At 41.7% G+C, this 17,960-nt stretch overlaps 1 protein-coding gene across 2 annotated transcripts in view; it reads left to right on the forward strand.

Annotated features, from left to right (window-relative positions):
* Nucleotides 1-6: 6 nt before the first annotated feature.
* abca7 (ATP-binding cassette, sub-family A (ABC1), member 7) overlaps nucleotides 7-17,960 on the forward strand; it is a 30,026-nt gene continuing 12,072 nt past the window's right edge. Inside the window, exons 1-31 of one of the 2 annotated variants that reach the window (XM_034080559.2) lie at nucleotides 7-250; nucleotides 1,542-1,640; nucleotides 2,061-2,154; nucleotides 2,986-3,127; nucleotides 3,980-4,104; nucleotides 5,241-5,359; nucleotides 5,769-5,966; nucleotides 6,082-6,174; nucleotides 6,562-6,799; nucleotides 7,034-7,173; nucleotides 7,340-7,456; nucleotides 7,555-7,752; nucleotides 7,982-8,187; nucleotides 8,338-8,514; nucleotides 8,848-9,070; nucleotides 9,347-9,568; nucleotides 9,805-10,009; nucleotides 10,496-10,609; nucleotides 12,176-12,347; nucleotides 12,627-12,758; nucleotides 12,877-13,016; nucleotides 13,125-13,262; nucleotides 13,495-13,748; nucleotides 14,124-14,181; nucleotides 14,314-14,516; nucleotides 15,799-15,928; nucleotides 16,046-16,069; nucleotides 16,347-16,492; nucleotides 17,133-17,257; nucleotides 17,389-17,490; nucleotides 17,685-17,877. In XM_034080559.2, the coding sequence (XP_033936450.1) occupies nucleotides 1,575-1,640; nucleotides 2,061-2,154; nucleotides 2,986-3,127; nucleotides 3,980-4,104; nucleotides 5,241-5,359; nucleotides 5,769-5,966; nucleotides 6,082-6,174; nucleotides 6,562-6,799; nucleotides 7,034-7,173; nucleotides 7,340-7,456; nucleotides 7,555-7,752; nucleotides 7,982-8,187; nucleotides 8,338-8,514; nucleotides 8,848-9,070; nucleotides 9,347-9,568; nucleotides 9,805-10,009; nucleotides 10,496-10,609; nucleotides 12,176-12,347; nucleotides 12,627-12,758; nucleotides 12,877-13,016; nucleotides 13,125-13,262; nucleotides 13,495-13,748; nucleotides 14,124-14,181; nucleotides 14,314-14,516; nucleotides 15,799-15,928; nucleotides 16,046-16,069; nucleotides 16,347-16,492; nucleotides 17,133-17,257; nucleotides 17,389-17,490; nucleotides 17,685-17,877 (4,494 nt within the window). In that variant the 5' untranslated portion in view covers nucleotides 7-250; nucleotides 1,542-1,574. The remainder of the gene's footprint in view (nucleotides 251-1,541; nucleotides 1,641-2,060; nucleotides 2,155-2,985; nucleotides 3,128-3,979; nucleotides 4,105-5,240; nucleotides 5,360-5,768; nucleotides 5,967-6,081; nucleotides 6,175-6,561; nucleotides 6,800-7,033; nucleotides 7,174-7,339; nucleotides 7,457-7,554; nucleotides 7,753-7,981; nucleotides 8,188-8,337; nucleotides 8,515-8,847; nucleotides 9,071-9,346; nucleotides 9,569-9,804; nucleotides 10,010-10,495; nucleotides 10,610-12,175; nucleotides 12,348-12,626; nucleotides 12,759-12,876; nucleotides 13,017-13,124; nucleotides 13,263-13,494; nucleotides 13,749-14,123; nucleotides 14,182-14,313; nucleotides 14,517-15,798; nucleotides 15,929-16,045; nucleotides 16,070-16,346; nucleotides 16,493-17,132; nucleotides 17,258-17,388; nucleotides 17,491-17,684; nucleotides 17,878-17,960) is intronic. The other variant, XM_071202905.1, reaches the window with a different exon arrangement.

The raw sequence follows: 17,960 nt of genomic DNA on the forward strand, positions 1-17,960 counted from the left end.
TTTACAATGACTGCCCAATCAGCTGTTTTCAATAACCAAAACATAAACATAAGCCAATCAGATCCTTTGCCGGCTTCTCTGACCCCGCCCCTCAAACGCGCTTAAGCCAATCAGAGTCGCATGGGGGCGGAACTTTCTTTCAGCTACTCTTGCCGTTTAAAAACATTGGGGAAATGGAGAGTCAATGACAAGCTACACCGGCCGTCCTTAACACTGAAGGGAGATTTTATCACCTGTTATAACAGCAAAGGTAATCATTAACAGCAGTTTATCGAGTCTTGGGTGCGCATTACGTTTTATTTATCGTTTCCGAAAAGGTATTTTTTCAACCATCACTGCGTAACATGCTAGGAAGCTACTGTATTTCCGAATATGACGTTAGCTTTTTTTTTTTGTTGCTTCCAGTTAGCTAGGCTTACTATGTTCTTTATTAAAACTGATGTAAACTGGGAATTGTGGTAGTTTATCATAGCATCAAATGAAATGTTTTCTAATCATTTTGTTTGTAGTGTCAGTAACTAAAAGCGTTGGTTTGTACCGGCTACCTCATATATTTATTATATTATTTATGACATAGCCTACTATTTGTTTGTTTGTTTGTTGCATGCTGTATGCCTCCTTTATGCTCAGCAAAATGAAACATTTATATTACATGGTTAAATTAAAATAGTAAATAAAATACTCTGGCTACCATAAATATCATATACCTGTACTAGCATCTGCAAAGCCTTGAACACTAAACGGATAGAAAAACACATTGTAAAAATAGTTTGAGATAACCTCGGACAAATCACGAGCCAGATTATTTGATGCACAAACAGGAGAATTAAACCACACTCCTCTGAAGGAGCACAAGTAAATCTGAAAGTCTCTGTAACAGGTAAGCTGTTAGGATCAGGAGGATTTCGATGTAAAGCAGGGGATTGTTGAGCAGATCACAGCAGGCACACAAGACAACCTTCACTTGCAAAACATTTAAAAACGGCCATTTGAATCCATCACATACAGGATGTTTAGACTTTCTTAGCTATGTTTGTGTTCAAAGTGAGTGGATGAAATATAAACTATATTTACTGCTTGGAATTAAGGTAAACTGTCGTCAGCCACAGTTGTGTCCTCTGCAGGGTAAAGGTCATCTACAGTTTGTTACTAGGGTCCTTACTAATGATGAGCATATTCACAGTCCACATAGGAAGTAAAGTATTCTTGAAAACACTTAAATCTCACGCTTAAAATCTAAATGGAGAAAAAAAGAGCCTAAAAGATGAGCAACTTCCAGATACATTACATGTTGCCCGTGAATGATGAAGAAGAAGATCAACACAAAATCAGGGGGAAACAGCACTCCATACAAAAGTCATATTGTGATCTAGACTCCCATGAAATGCATTTTTCTGTCTTTGTGTTTGCATTCACTTTCTCCAGATGTAATTGAAGTGCAGACACAGCAGCCCTAGTTCTTGTATCCCCAACAACTTCAAAAAACAAAGATAGCACCATGCTGAACCTGTCTTTTTCTCACCACATGTTGTGTTTTCCAGGTTTGCATCATGACCAGGTAGCAGTTGAAAGCGATGGAGTTTTTCCAAAAGCTTGGCCTCCTGCTCTGGAAGAACATCACATACCGCAGGAGGAACAAGGTAGCCACATCTTTGCCTCAGAATAAGATAAATAACAGTTTGTGGATTCTATAGAGAAAAATATCATATGAAACTCAGCTTGGATATTACATATTACCAGTGTGTAGAACAAATGAACTAAAACGGGACCTTTGGATGGTTACAGCCCTTGCCAAATAACCGCAACATACTTGACTAGATTCCAGCCTTTAGTTTTGTTACGTGACTTAAACCTGTCTTTCCCCCCGTTTCCAGTCCTCGTTTTAGCTCTCTAATCTGCCTGTCTCAAAGAAACTCCTACGTCTGAAATGTAATGAAAGATTTACAACCACCTTTGTCAGTTACTAGGTCACAGGGTTGGGAAATACTCCTGCTGATCTCTCTGATAGAGGTCACTAAAGGTCAGATTAGTTACAGCCTCCTTGTTTTCATTGAATGCAGATCCAGCTGATCATCGAGCTCCTCTGGCCGCTCTTCCTCTTCGTCATCCTCATCGCTGTTCGCCATTCACACCCTCCCTACAAACAGAGCCAATGTGAGTCTTATTGTTAAATGTATTTTCAACAACACACAAACACACACACACACACACACACACACGCACACACACACACACACACACACACACACACACACACTTAATGGTCTGAAAAACGGCTTCATGCCAATCAGATAAGGCAGGATTAACTCACTAAGAGTGATTCTGCGGCACGCACACACATGTGTTTTCCTAACCTGGTGTTCTTGTTTGAGAAGTCGTCATCAGTTGAAGGTGATATAACGCGACATGGTCAAATAATTGAATGTGACACTACACTACATAAAACAATATAAGCCTGTCGATTAATATCTTACATTTTCTCTGACACATAAAAGCTTCCTCTTGGTAACTTAGTTTTGGAGAAAAAGTTACATTTCCAATAAAAAAATGGGAATATTTAAGGAATCTTGAGATTGCTACTTTTAATTATTTTTAAGTATTAATATATTCTAATGTGTACTAAAGTCCTATGCTGATTGAATGTATTCCAAGTGAAGGAGTGGACAATATTTTTGCCTGTGAGCATAAAAACTTTGCATGTATTTTCCTAGAGATTTGCATAAAAAATAAGAAAATGCTTCCATCTGTAGTTCCCATCTTAAATCAGTCTGGCATGTAAAAGCAGCTCACATAAGTTTAAAGATAATTACATTGTAATTTCATATTATTTGTACGAAAGAAACACAATATTTGTTCACATAAATAGTTTGCGTTTTAGGATCATTGGTCAGTCCGCTGCCAGTAGTTTGTGTTTTTAGGTCACTGCCAGTGTTTCATTGTTCCGTATCTCAAGCTAATCTCCGGGTTCTTTTCCTTCGCTTGTAGGTCATTTCCCAAACAAAGCCTTGCCGTCGGCAGGCACCTTGCCCTGGATCCAGGGCATTATCTGCAACATCAACAACCCCTGCTTCCACAGCCTGACCCCGGGGGAGACAGTGGGACAAGTTGGCAACTTTGACAACTCCATGTAGGTAAAATGGAGGTAAAAACACGGACAGTTGTCTGGAGTGGTGGAAGCTAAAAAGATAATCAGACACACTTTAGTTAGTGAATACATGTTCAAATTAAAATTGTAAAATCTGCGTCATTCACTTTGACTTTTGTTTATGAGGTAGATCAGACTGCATGCTGCTACAAACTTTACTGAAGACTTGTAGTGAGGGGGGCAGCCACGGTTAAAAACCCACTCCATTGTTTCTTAACTGTTGCATGATGATTAACAGATGAGACAAATCTTTGAGCAAAATCATAGTTTATCATTGTAGGAAGTCATAAACTGGAAAGATCCAGTGTTCGAGCATCTAAGAAATGTGTTTACTTAATTTCAAAGTTTAATATGTTGGGAAATATGAATAGTGTTATTCCCTTTCTTAAAGACAATATGATAAAAATATAGACACTGCTGTCATGTCCGAATGCTAAATATAGCACAACGGTTTTGATCATGCAAGTAACTAAGTTAAACATAAAATACAATACGCCCATGTCAAAGGAGACAGTTCAGCCCAAATCAAAAAGGGTGTAGGGTCACTTGTTATCTTTCTAAATAGTTTTAGTGTCAGTTACAGATTGGCGGTGCCGTAAAGATGGCCGCCTTCTCTCGAGTTTAATGAAACTAGATTGGCTATGTATTTTCAATTTTGGAGTGAGCTGTCCTTTTATTTCCCGGTCGGCTGTGCACTTCATTCAACACAGTTGGTAGTATTCACAGATGTTAAGTCAGTGTTTACTGGTCAACTAACGTCTGTTGTAGTTTTATTAATAATTGACTGCATGTGTTTGTCCAGTAAAGACTCCTTTTGTGCTCTCTGTCCTCCAGACTGTCTCGTCTCTTTGTGGACGCCCAGAAGGTTCTGTCCTACAGTGGAAACCAGAGATTCCCCGGCTTTCAGGACCTGATGGGCAGTGTCCAAAGGCTGGGAGAGAGACCTGGAGCCTGGCCAAGTACACACCAGCTTGTTTGAATGTCCTCTAGTAGCAACCTGAAGGGATACCTTGACATTCAGACTCTGTGACACTTTTTTAAATGATTATTTCTACAACCCGTGAGGTGGCACTACCAGCCAGACAGTTAAATGGATTTAGGTTTACTACCTGTAATGAGTGGGTTTACTAATTTTGACAGGCAAACATACACAAGTCATATATAATGTCAAAGTAGATCTTTAAGGTTGCTTTCCACGAATCAGAATGAATTATATGGAGAAACCCAATAGAGCATTGGCTTCTGTCAGTGAAGTTGTTGTGTGGTTTAAACAAGGTCATCGTGTGGTACAAAGAAACCTGTTACTTAAAATGTCAGGACGTTAAAGAAAAAGATTACTATACAAATGTTATATTTCTGGAAAACCTATACCGTTCTTTAATTTAAAAAAAAGAACAGACCTTTAAATAAATACATCTAACATATAGCACTATTAAGTCCCTGTATGCCATCTCATGTTGTCTAAATGCATTCAGACCTTTTGTATCCAGCTCTGTTCTCTGTGTTCCCTGAGCAGGACTGAGAGCGTACAGTAGCAGCCAGTTGATCTGTGTGAATGGCTCTAAAGAGGTGTCAAGTGACCGGATGAATGTGGCCTTTTACCTCGCTGTGGAGCAGCACAGAGCGTCTGTTTTGCTTCTCCTTACTCTGGAGAGATTATATTACATGAATACCCCAGACAAACAATTGGATGGATGAAAGTAGGCTCTACAGAGTTTTATTCTGCAAGATTTCCCACATCCAGGGCCTTATAGTCATCTGCTAACTCCCACCATCCTCCCGGTTTGATACTGTAAATGACATATTATAAAGCTATTTTTTTTTGTTATCTTTGCTATTGTTATTTTATTTTCATGTTACCAGCTTTTCAGGAGACAGAAATAACTGAAATGGTCAAATTAAACCTCACGGCAAAAAGTGTAACTGGCCTGTTGACCTTCCAAGTTCAATCCAGCTCTTTAGCTTAGCTAGTGAGCTAGCCTGCCGGATTGAAGTCATGGTCATGATTCATTAAAAACAAGTGGAGTTGATTTGTAACACAGCATGTTTTATTAGTAGCACTGGAAAGTATTAAATGTTCGTGTTTCTGCTTTAGATATTCCGGTAGAAGAATACCTGAGAGCCAATGAGACTTTCTCCTCCTTCCTCCTGACCAATGGCAGCCTGTCGTCTGTGACTGTGAGCCAGTTGCTGAAAGCTCGCCTCAATTTTCAGGTGAAGTCTCTTCTGAATATCCTTGGATAGCAACAATTAGTGTGTAGAAACCGACCTCACTTGGGCCCTGAGCAGTTTCTTCTGTTTAATTGGTTCATCTGTTCTGACATGTGCAATCTAACAGAGTTTTCCAAAAGATGCAAAATGATTTCAACTTTCACTTCAGAAACAAAAGGAGCAACAAAAGATTTAGACAGTTCAAGTTCAAAAATAAGAGGAATTGTGGAATTAACGGTGTATATATAGAGTAAAGCAATCTTAAACATAAAACTTTGGCATCTGTGAGGTAAATGGGCTTTATTAAATCACAGAGAAAAAAACCAGCACAGAGAAGAACCAGTTGTATGTATCTTTTGTCCGAGCCTAACACTGTTAAATGTAAAAGTGGGGCGTCAATTGTCACGTGCAGGTTGTTTTGGCTGGATCCGAGTTGCAGCTGAAGGACTTGGTGTGTAATGCGAGCATGCTGGGACGTTTTCTGACGGTGGAAGGAGGAGAAGCAGCCATGAACGATCTTCAGACTCAGCTGTGTAACGTGTCAGCTGACGTCCTGAAGGAGGTTGAACGCATCTTCCTCTCTCAGCTCGATTTGCCCAAGCTGTTAACGGTAGGAATTGGCATCGATTTGCTAAAATGTTGCTTAAAAGTGCAAAATTCAGTGGATATCTTAAGAGCATTAATAAGTACCATCAGTAAACCCGTCTGTGTGTCCTTCCTGTCAGAGAGAGCGTCTGATGGCTAACGCCGAAGACCTCAGGGACATCAGTCTGGCCGTCATGTCCGTTTCCCAGGAGATGGCCGTCCTCATCGATGATGTGAGAACACACTATTTTTCTTTTTAACCTGCGTCTGAATTTTGTTTGACAGTATTTTTGTTATGTGCTGCACATTTGCACTAGTTATTAATAACACATAGCAATTGGAAATTATATCAAACTATCATTGAATATAATGCTATTTAGTGGTTATGTTATCCCTCTTAATAAATATGGAATGTATTTAACCTTGCAGGAAATCAGAGTTTAGTCTCTTTCTGTGCTTAGATAATGTTTCCCCTACTTTCTGGAGTAAAGTTGAAAGAAAATGTCTGTCAGGAATAACATACAGTACATTATAACATATGTGGTTTCTCCCTGCATGTTTACCCTCTTCTGTGTTTCTTTTCTGGTCCTTTTTCCAAATAATTTCCTTTCTTCCTTCAGTTCTCCTCTCTCTCCAGCTTTGCTGACATGAGTGCAGCTCTCAGTCTTCTATCTCCAGCGAATCGCTCGGCGTTGCCCAGGGAGAGTTTTCGTGCTTTTTCAAGGATCATGTGCGGTCACCCAGAGATTGGTGGTGAGCGAATCCCTTCACTCAACTGGTATGAGGACAATGACATCAAGTCCTTCTTAGGAAAAAATGGCACCGAAGACAAAGACCTGGACCATGACAACAACACAAGTAAGAAACATACTAATAATTAAAGACAAGTGAATGGCTTTGTGTAAAAAGGTTTGAGTATATTTCTTGCATTATAACTGTACTTTTGTGATTTTTAGGATGAACAGGAATAATAGCCACACCAAAAATCAATAACTCCACTAAGCATCAGATTTGTTCTGTGTCATGACTGTGTTTAATCAGGCTTTTTTGTCCAACATTTGTCTCCTTTGGTCTGTTCTTTTCTCAACGCAGCTCCATTCTGTAAAAGTTTGATCCACGGCCTGGAGTCCAACCCTCTGTCTCGCATTGTGTGGCGAGGGATAAAACCTCTGTTTATTGGAAAACTGCTGTACACACCAGACACTCCTGCAGTTCAGGAAGTCATGAATGAGGTAGTCAACTCTCAGTGAATCTGGGAGGCTTTTATCTCTATATCTCACCTGACCGCAGTGGTTTTAAATCTTAATAATTGAAAACATATTCTGTAGTTGTTGTATAAAATGTAAGGTATTGTGAAACAAATACATCCATGTAAGCTAACTACAGTTTCTGCTGAAGGTGAACAAGCCCTTTGAGGACCTGCAGATCCTCCAGGAGCTGAATGAAGCCTGGATGGAAGTGGGGCCGCGAGTCAAGTATTACATGGAGAACAGTTTGGAGATGCAGCTACTGCAGGTCTGACTGCTGACTCTTCACAGGGGGGATACATGTATTTTAACACATTTGGTGCCAAGACCTTTTTTTTATATTTAATGTGTTTGTGTGTGTGACAGGATTTGTTGAAGCGTCCAGAGGTCGCAGTACTGGTCAACCTGAGACTAGAGAACACGACCTGGACGGCCACTAGGATCGCTCGTTTCCTGTCCACGCCCCCCCCAGGCACCCCGAAGAGACCCGGAGCGCCTCCTAACTGGCTGGACATCTACAACAACCTCGGCCACACCATCTCCACCCTCTCACAAGTCTCTGAGGTTCTCTTCCTTTGGCATTCTTGATTTCTCTTCACTCACAACAGCTTCTGTTATATTTCTTTTTTTAACATGGCCATCCTTTTTGAGCACCTTTTTTATATTCTTTAAAAAAGTTTGATGGTAGGGTAGTAAATAGTTCTCTTACTCCTCTAACAATGTAAGTCAACTTCAGCTCTTCTTCCCTGTCGTTTGTTAATAATGACTTTGGTGTTTCCTCCTATCCCCTCAGTGTTTCTCTCTGAACAAGCTGGAGGGGTTGGACACTGAAGGTCAGATGGTTGACAGGGCGTTGGAGCTTCTAGAGGGCCGGCAGTTTTGGGCAGGTGTTGTTTTCCTGCTTCCTAACTCCTCATCCCCTAACCTGCCGCCCCACGTGAAATACAAAATCCGAATGGACATTGATGATGTGACCCGGACCAACAAGATCAAGGACAGGTACTCAGGAAGCTCCAAAACATCTTGTGTTTTAATTAATGTAGAACCTCTTCATTGGAATTTGTAGGAAACAGCTTTTGTTTTCTATTAAATATACATTTTCAAATGAAAGTTGATATTCAGAATGTATTTTTGGTATTTTTCCTTCAGGTTTTGGGACCCTGGTCCAGCAGCCGACCCTTTTAATGATATGCGCTACATCTGGGGTGGCTTTGTGTACGTCCAGGACCTGGTGGAGAGAGCGGTGAACCGCATCCTGACCGGAGTTCAACAAACAACCGGCATCTACATCCAGCAGATGCCCTACCCCTGCTATGTGGATGATGTGTAAGTCAAATGTTGTACATTAATGTTTTTAGGAACTGGGGACACAGTCCCACATGATCATGCTAGAAACCACTGAGCAGCTTGTGTGGGGTTGGCTGTTCATTCCCTTGCTCAAGTACACCAAGTACTAGGGTAGCGATCTAAAGGAGAGAGCTACTTTTTGGCAGCGCCCTATCCAATTTTCTTCCTGTGTTGAATCATAACATGAAATGATAAGTCCCCACAGGAAAACATGAATAAGTATTGTATTTGTCATCAACAATCCATGGCTTAAGACTAGAGATACATTAGTATTTTCTCACCTTTTCTTACTTTCATACTTTTTTTTACCAGTTTCCTTCGAGTGCTGAACCGCTCTCTGCCACTCTTCATGACGCTGGCCTGGATCTACTCGGTGGCGATGATCATCAAAGGCGTAGTGTACGAGAAGGAGGCGAGGCTGAAGGAAACCATGAGGATTATGGGTCTGGGAACGGGAACGCTGTGGCTCAGCTGGTTCATCAGCAGCATTGTTCCTTTCCTGGTCTCTGCAGGGCTCCTCATCGCTATGCTAAAGGCAAGATAACTACTCACTCGACGCAAAACATATCTAAGAAAAGATGCTCACTTAGATACAAAACAACCAGCTGGTTGATCAATAAAGAAAACATAGAGCTGTAAAAAATAATATGAATAGTGCAGTCAGATTCAACTGATGATAATGTGTACAATTCAATGTGTTCAGGTTCAAAGCTTCTTAAAATGTTGAATGTATAGCTTTCCTTTATCTGTAACATTTATCCTCCTGAAGCCTCTGTTTAGCCTCCTAACTTTTATTTTCTCTTCTTCTCAGGTGGGGGACATCCTGCCGTACAGCAACCCACTTGTTGTGTTTTTCTTCCTGACGGCGTTTGCCACCGCCACCATCATGCAGTGTTTCCTCATCAGTACCTTCTTCTCTAAAGCCAACCTGGCTGCTGCCTGTGGAGGGCTGATCTACTTCGGGCTGTACCTGCCGTACGTACTGTGTGTAGCCTGGAGAGACCGCCTCACCACCACCTACAAAGTCATCGCTGTAAGTAAATATGTATAAATATTCGGCATATATATAGTACTAGAAAGACATTTTATAGATGCATGAATACATATAGTTTTCAGCAATTGTAGGAAGACTCAATGCACATATGATATCAGTAAGCCATCAATTAAACCCTATGAGTTTCAATAACAAAGAAGTTATCTCTTCCTGGCCATTGTTACAGAATTGTGTAAAGTGTCAGGATAATAATGTGCTCGTTCCTCTTTCATCAGAGCTTTCTGTCCCCTGTGGCCTTTGGCTTCGGCTGTGAGTATTTATCTCAGTATGAAGAGCAGGGCGTAGGCATCCAGTGGTACAACCTCTACTCCAGCCCTGTGCAAGGAGACTCGTACAGCTTCACCACCTCTATAGTCATGCTCTATGCGGACGCCTTCATCTACGCCACTGCAGCCTGGTACATCGAAGCAGTGTTTCCCGGTACGACTAATGGAACTTTATTCTAGAAATAAACATTGGAAATGTTCTGCGCTTTTATTTTTGAGTTACAGTTAGGGGTTAAGATCTCTGTCTTCAGCAAACTATAAACTTTTAGTTCAAGGATCACTTATAAAATGTACCATACTTCTGGCTTGATTTTCGTTTAGACAGGACAAAGAATCCTTCTTTACAGATAAGCATTTATTCAGAAAAATGCAAATTTGAAAGCTGCAACTTAAAACTGCTTTTATGTGTTTTTTTTTGTTTTGGTTAAATCGTCAAATATAAATTCAGTAATATATTATTTTTTTATTAAGTGATTTCTTAAGTATTAAAATGATTCACTACTACTAAGTATTACTAAATTACGTGTTGTTTTGTTGTAGTATTGGCCAATGTATCTGTATATTAGCTTAACATTGCACTCACCAGTATCATCAAAATGTAGCACGGGATAACATTTGATCTGGTTTTATTTCACACCAGGAGAATATGGGATCCCCAGGCCCTGGTACTTCATCTTCCAAATCAACTATTGGGGAGGAATTCCTCTGGAGGCAGGCATGCCCATCCCCCCCGCACCTGTAGGACAGGATGGAGGTACAACACTTGTGAAGTAATTTCAACCAAGTGGATGTTTCTCTTTCACTTCTAAGTTAAACTGTCACAGTAATCCAAAGATACATTAAAGGGGACCTATCATTTAAAATGCACTTTTTGATGTCTTTTATACAGAAATATGTGTCCCCGGCATGTCAGGGAACTTACAAAGTGTTTAGAAAATAAAACCCTTTCTTTTTTCCTCCATGCGCAAATCACTGAAAAATTGGGCTACAACGAGCTGATCTAGATTTCCCATCCGATATGACGTTATTATTTACGTCATATCGGTGCCCACGTGGTGAAGAATCAATGCCGACGTGTTTTGGACATAATATGGCCTTTGTTTTATTAGCAAGCATGCTAACACTCAGACCTAACCAGTACTAGAGAGAGCACATGTGTGAAGAAGCAGGACATAAAAAGGAACTCACCTTGTGGTAAACCAGCAAGAGAGAAAGCCTTTTAGCTGTTTCAGAAATAATCTTTGATGTGGTTTTGGCATTTCATCACCGCAGCATTTATTTTAAACAGTATCTGCCGGTCAGCACTTTAGTAACAGGAAGTGAAATAGAGGGATATGAGGCATGGCTAGAATGGGTGATCTCATCTCTTTCGACTCCACCTCAAGCGATAGAATTACTAACAAAAAACTGCTAACAGAGCACTTATATACTAATAAAGGACTGGCTTATCTATAGCCAGTTGAGTAGCACTTGAAATGCTTGGCTCTATGAAACCTGATGTACTTTATGATTCTGTTTTCTTCAAGGTTGTGTCTTCCTGGTCGAATGTACTTATTGTAAGTCGCTTTGGATAAAAGCGTCAGCTAAATGCAATATAATGTAATCTGTTTGGTATTTTGAGCAAAACACTTCATAGACATGTTTTTTATACATTTTTATATATCTGAGACCAATGCTATTGCCTAAATATTGCATGATAGGTGACCTTTAAAGCCACAGTCGGTGTTCTTTGGCTGAGCCTCTGGAAATGTGAGTTTTACAAACATCAGTATTTAAGTAGAAGTCAAGTAGAAGCTTGTTTATTTGAGGGAGTTTTTAGTAGTCTGTCATTTGAGCGATCATCTGCAGTCTTCTCCTCTGGTGTTAATACCAATTAAAAGGCCATACTTGTAGTTGTGTGTGTTTACGCCAATTAGCTACACATAAAGTTAATGAGCTGAGACGATAAACCCAATAACTACAAGGGTTAAAAGTACAAGGAGAGTGAAGCTGGAAATGAAAATCAGTCCAGATGAATCATTATTCTGTTAACTACAAAGCTGCGTCTGACTGGTGCTTCTACCCATAATGCCTTTCATTTTGGACCTCATTCACTTCTCCTGCAGTGAAGTTAGTCGACATATGATCTCAGAAATGAAAAACCTATTGACAGTGACTGTGGCAGATGCCTTCTGCTCACATACTACACTTTCAATGTCAATGTTAAATAACTGTGAGAGCAGAATTAGCAATAAGTATTTTGCCATTGTAATTCCCCAGTATTTACTAAGATTTAACGTTTTATTTTACCTTCTAAATAAATATCATTTTCTGTCATTAGATCACATTGAACCGGAGCCCGATAACCTGGTCATGGGTGTGAGTGTAAGAAACCTGGTGAAAATCTACAAGAAAGGAGCCAAACTGGCCGTCAATCACCTGAACCTGAAGTTCTACGAGGGGCAGATCACTTCCTTCCTCGGACACAACGGAGCAGGCAAAACCACCACCATGTAAGCAGCTGTCTTGCTGAGCTGAGGTCTACCACTGTGTTCAATCATGAGGAGTATGAGGGCAACTTTGAGGTTTACTTTTCCAAGGACTACAAGTAGAACTTAGGTTGAATGCAATTTGAGTAGATGCCATGCCATCTTTTGGGTTATTAATGGGGGATTATATAGTTACTAAATCAGCATCAGTTCAGTCTTAATCTTTCTTATTTGTATTACTAATTTAAAGTGGAAGGTGTGCTTTAATTAGGTATATATTCTAATGTGTCTGATGTTCGTCAGATCGGTCCTGACTGGCCTGTTCCCACCTACCTCGGGCACTGTCTACATTAAGGGAATGGACATCCGCCATGACATGGACATCATCCGGAGGACACTGGGAGTTTGTCCACAGCACAATGTCCTGTTCGACATGTAAGGCTTGTCTTTCTGGCATCTGACAGTTACTGCACTGCTCTTTGATTGTTTTTGTGTGATTATTTATGAAATGACTCATGCACTCTATCTCTTTCTTTGAATCCCTTTTCCTCAGACTAACAGTGGAGGAGCACGTTTGGTTTTATGGGTGTCTGAAAGGTTTATCTGAAGCAGAGGTGAAAGCTGAGATGGACACTCTGCTGGAAGACGTCGGCCTGCTGCACAAACGACATGAACAGACCAAAAACCTCTCTGGTAGACTTGCTAGGTTGTATAATGACTGCATATATTTTATTGAGGGTGTTTCATCTGTAAAAAGAAATCTGTTACAAATGAAAACGCCCCCACTTGTTTTTCTGTCAGGTGGCATGCAGAGGAAGCTGTCTGTGGCGATCGCGTTTGTCGGAGGCTCGAAGGTGGTTGTTCTGGATGAGCCCACAGCAGGGGTTGATCCTTACTCCCGCAGAGGGATCTGGGATTTGCTGCTCAAATATAGAAAAGGTGAAGGACAACAACTTGAGATCTCACTGTTTTTTAAATGAGGGTCAACATTTTAAAAGGCCATAACCCCAAAAGTTCACAAAGGCATTTCAGCCTCAACCTCCAAAACAACAATGCTTTTTTAGAGTTACTACCTTAAAGCTCTTTTTTGTCTTAACTTCAATTACAAGATTACTTCATCACAAAAGAGAAGAAATAGTCAATCTGTATTTCCCCTCTCTGTCCCCCTCAGACCGGACCATCATCCTGTCCACTCACTACATGGATGAGGCAGAGCTGTTAGGCGATCGGATCGCCATCATCTCTCAGGGGAAGCTGTGCTGCTATGGCTCACCACTCTTCCTGAAGTCCCACCTTGGATCTGGCTACTACCTCACTGTGGTGAAGAGGGAGGGACTGGAAACCAGCACTCCCAGCAGCACCAGTATCTGCACCAGCAACAGCACCAGCACCAGCACCAGCACCAGCAAGCTGCCTCCTCTCAAGGTCTGTTTTTATCCCTCTCTAAACTGTAATTAATGAGTCACGTGTTCATGCTTGTTATTTTTGAAATACTTTGCTTCACATTCAAGCCGTTACATGCATACACCAAATATATTTTCATGACAAAAAACTAAAGTTTGCATTTTTGTGTTTATATCTTGGAAAGATCCTGTTCAGTAAATTAGATGGGGTGATTACAAAAGTGAGGGAAGGACATAAAGACAAAAATATAATATATGTAAAATGGCATGCACCTAAAGGAAATGAAGGTGTCCTTAAGGGCTTTGAAAGAAGTCTGTAAAAAATGCATTATCATTATATACATGTCCTACTAATATCTTTGACTGTAGACTTTAAGAAGTCTTCTTTGTGCTTTAGGACAGTGAATCATCCATGAGTGAAGACACCGGCCTGGGAAGTGAGGAGAGCAACTCATGTGAGTCTTTAATTCCCGTTCGGCCTTTACAATTTTAGTTTGGAGGATTTTAATTTGTGCAACCACCAGTTTGACGATTGAAGAGATTACTCACAGCATGATCTCTCTCTTTAACCTCATCTCCACGGGCAGACCTGGCGGCGCTGCTCTCCCTGGCGCAGCAACACATCCCTGGGGCGAGGCTGGTGGAGGAGTCGGGGCGCGAGGCGGTGTTCAACCTGCCGCAGGCCGCTGCCAAGGACAGCAGCCTGGCCGTCTTCCTGGCCGAACTGGACCAGAGGCTGAGCGAGCTGGGCGTCAGCAGCTACGGCCTGTCGGACAGCACTCTGGAGGAGGTGAGACTTTTACATCGGTTTTAATCGATACATACTGTACATATGCTATTTGATCCACTTGCTTTTCACACACTGTTCAATTAAAAAGAAAATGAAATGAATGTAAATATGAATAATTATATGAAAATATAATATGAAAAACAATATAAACGTAATCATAGTTATTTAAGATGCCTCATACTTAAGAGTTATTTTGCCCTCACTATGCGCGTAATGTACAAAATGTCCGATGCAGCCAGCTGAACACTTCTAATCAAGAACCAATAAATGTTGATGTGAAGCTGACCGTTGAGCGGCCCGACCAAGCAAGGAGGCAGAGGCAGAGAATTCAAATATAACCCGGTGTGGGCATTTATTGATCGCTGTGGTACAGGATACACAGCCTCAATATTGCTGCCCAGGTGAACACAGTCACCAGCCACAAGGATCTCACCCACACTACCAGCCTACACAGACAGGGAAAACAGAGCCTAAATACCTACACACTAATCAGCAATTAGACACAGGTGAGGGGGGGGGAGGAGACAACACAGGGCACCAGGTGAACACAATCAGGAGTAACAGACATGGGGAAAGGGAAACACTTTTCAAAATAAAAGCACATGTGCAATAGTACAAGGCCCGAAGCCGTCAGTCCACAGTGACGAAGCCATCTTCGTCACAGTTGAACACAGCAGTTGGCTTTTAAGGTTTCGTAATGAAAACAATCATAACAATGTAATAAAAAACAGAAACGAAAAAGGGACAGTTCAGACCAATAGGGACAAAACTGCTTTGAGACTCTGCTTAACAACTCAGCTTGTTAAGCGGCTGGCTTAAGAGCGTGCATAGTTTGCGTGCGTGACATGTCATCAGCGCGTCACATTTGAACTCTTGAACTCATCCCTTTGCCATTGTGCGTATGACAACAAATAGCAAAACACTTGTCGTCCCCCCTGTGTGATCTGCAGGAGCTCAGTGTAATCAGTAGTGTTGGATATTTGTGGAGCAGCCATGGTCTTAGTGGGTTTAACATTAGCATCAGATTAGCACTGATAGCTACGTCTGATGACTTTACTCTGAATAACCGCTCAGTCTCTTCTCACCGCTGCAAAGCTTTTTTTTACTGCCACCTGCTGTCCACAGCTTCAGCTGTCAGGGCCTGGAAATCATTTTAAGGGCTGTTATTCAATGAAAATCTTAAGTTCCCAGACCTGGCAAGAAACCTGTTGTAACTCTCACTAACCTCAACTAAAAGGAATAATCTTGTTGTGTTTATTATGTCCGTTCTTTTCATTTCCAGATCTTTTTACGAGTGGCTGAGGAAACAGGGGTCGATGCTGACCCAGAGCTGCAGGCTGAGTCTCCCAGCAGGCAGCAGCCGTCAGCCGGGCAACGGGTGGAGAGGCAAGATGCTGAAGAGCCAGAAACAGGTCTGCACAAACACTTCCAGGCACAGATTTTTGTACATGCCACACATTGTTTCCATGTACAGTCAGTCTGCTGTTTCGTCTCCAACTTTCATTGTTTGTTTCCATAATTGCTGCCAGGAAGGAAAAGGCTTCGTAAGCAAGGTACTTTCAGATCATCCTGTACTAAGAAACACCATCAGATAGAAAAAGAGATACTTCTTAGACACACACTCATAACCTTTAACTGTGAAAGTATAGAAATAAGAGGCTTGCTTGTTTTCAATAGCTTTACATTTCAATTCCACATTCGTTGTTGTCATGTCATGTTTCAAATCAACACATTTTCTATTGCTGTGACCCAACACAACCCCCGACCCCAAGTGTCTTAATCTTATCACAGCACTGACAGGATTCTATCTGTGTTTTCTCCTGCTTGCAGAACCTCAAGAGACGGACCTGCTGAGTGGAGATGGCCGAGGGGGGGTCCCGCTGACGGGCTGGTGGCTGACCTGGCAGCAGCTCAGGGCTCTCTTCATTAAACGCTGGCTTTATGCTCGAAGGAGCCGCAGGGGCTTCTTTGCTCAGGTGATGACAAATATCAGCAGCAGCTGGTAGAGAGTGAGATTCAAAGGCCATCCATCATCACAGGGTTTATTGTTTTCATAATGAGAGCAAGTGCTCTCTTTTCTCCGGCGGTCAGTTGACTAATCAGTTAGTTTTGGCTTTGTTGTTGCTAACCTGGACCCTTTCTCCATATGTTTGTGTTTAAGTGACTGAAGGGGAAAAAACATTTTTGATTACTCCAGTGTTGAGCTGGAATGTAATGTCCTCCGTCAGTGTAGGTCTACTTCAAGTGTTTGATCATGCTCAGGTTCAGACTGTTATAATATGTTTATGACAACAGTAAGCAAATAACCCTACAGAGAAATACATTTTTTTATTGAAATACATTTTTGAATCTGGTATGTTAGTTTTTGAGTTAACATACGTCTCGCTTGTCTGGTTCTGAAATCGGTTGCTGCTCTGGCTCAACACTGGACAATCAGAAATTGTTTAGCCCATTACTCACTTAAACACAGGAATGTGGGAAAACAGGGTTTAGGTTGAAATATACCAAAGTTACCCTTTCACAACAAAAGTCAGTTTCTCTGTTGTACTCTATTTCCATGGCTGTTATTCATTCTCTCTGTGTAAGTTGTTCAGCTGATGGTGGTTTGCGCTTCAGATTGTGCTGCCGGCTGTGTTCGTGCTGATCGCCCTGCTGTTCAGCCTCATCGTTCCTCCCTTTGGGAAGTATCCCTCCCTGCAGCTGCAGCCCTGGATGTACGGGGAACAGTTCACCTTCTTCAGGTAGGCCACCACCCATACATTCACTCTGACCTTAATCAGTACACAACAGATTTATAATATGTTTCCTCTGCTGTGAATTGGTTGGGTCTACCGTGTGGAATAACTCCTCCCCTCTGGTTAAATATTTGCAGCAATGATGCACCTGGGAACCCGGCCATGGAGAACCTACTGGAAGCTCTGCTGGACCAGCCAGGTTTTGGTACCAAATGCATGGAGAGAGAGGACAACAGCACGTAAGAGACAACCCCTCTGAATACAGTGTACAATGTGTGTTAGCAGAATCAAAAGGAACAGTGATGAAGTTAGTGGGACACATGGTTCTGAAAATCAGGACTTAGAAGATAGTGAGTAAGAACACACTGAAACAAAAGTAGTGGTAGTTGTATTTACTTAAACCAAACATCTTTACTTCCTGTTTTCCGTGCAGGATTCCTGTGTGTGAAGACGAGCGGGGGGGCCTGTTCATGCGGCCGCAGTTATCTTATGACACCTGGGAGATGTTCAGCAGAGGCAACTGGAGCAGACACAAACCGTCTCCTGACTGTCAGTGTAGCACAGAGGACGTCCGGCGGATGCTCCCCGACTGCCCGAAGGGGGCCGGGGGTCTGCTGCCTCCACAGGTCAGTGAGCTGTCAGACTGACCTATCAGAATGCAGTGTTTAATTATCTGACTCAAACACCTGGGATTGCAGATTCAAAACAC

The sequence above is a fragment of the Pseudochaenichthys georgianus genome, chromosome 4 (genome assembly GCF_902827115.2).
Source record: "Pseudochaenichthys georgianus chromosome 4, fPseGeo1.2, whole genome shotgun sequence".
Taxonomy (NCBI): domain Eukaryota; kingdom Metazoa; phylum Chordata; class Actinopteri; order Perciformes; family Channichthyidae; genus Pseudochaenichthys; species Pseudochaenichthys georgianus.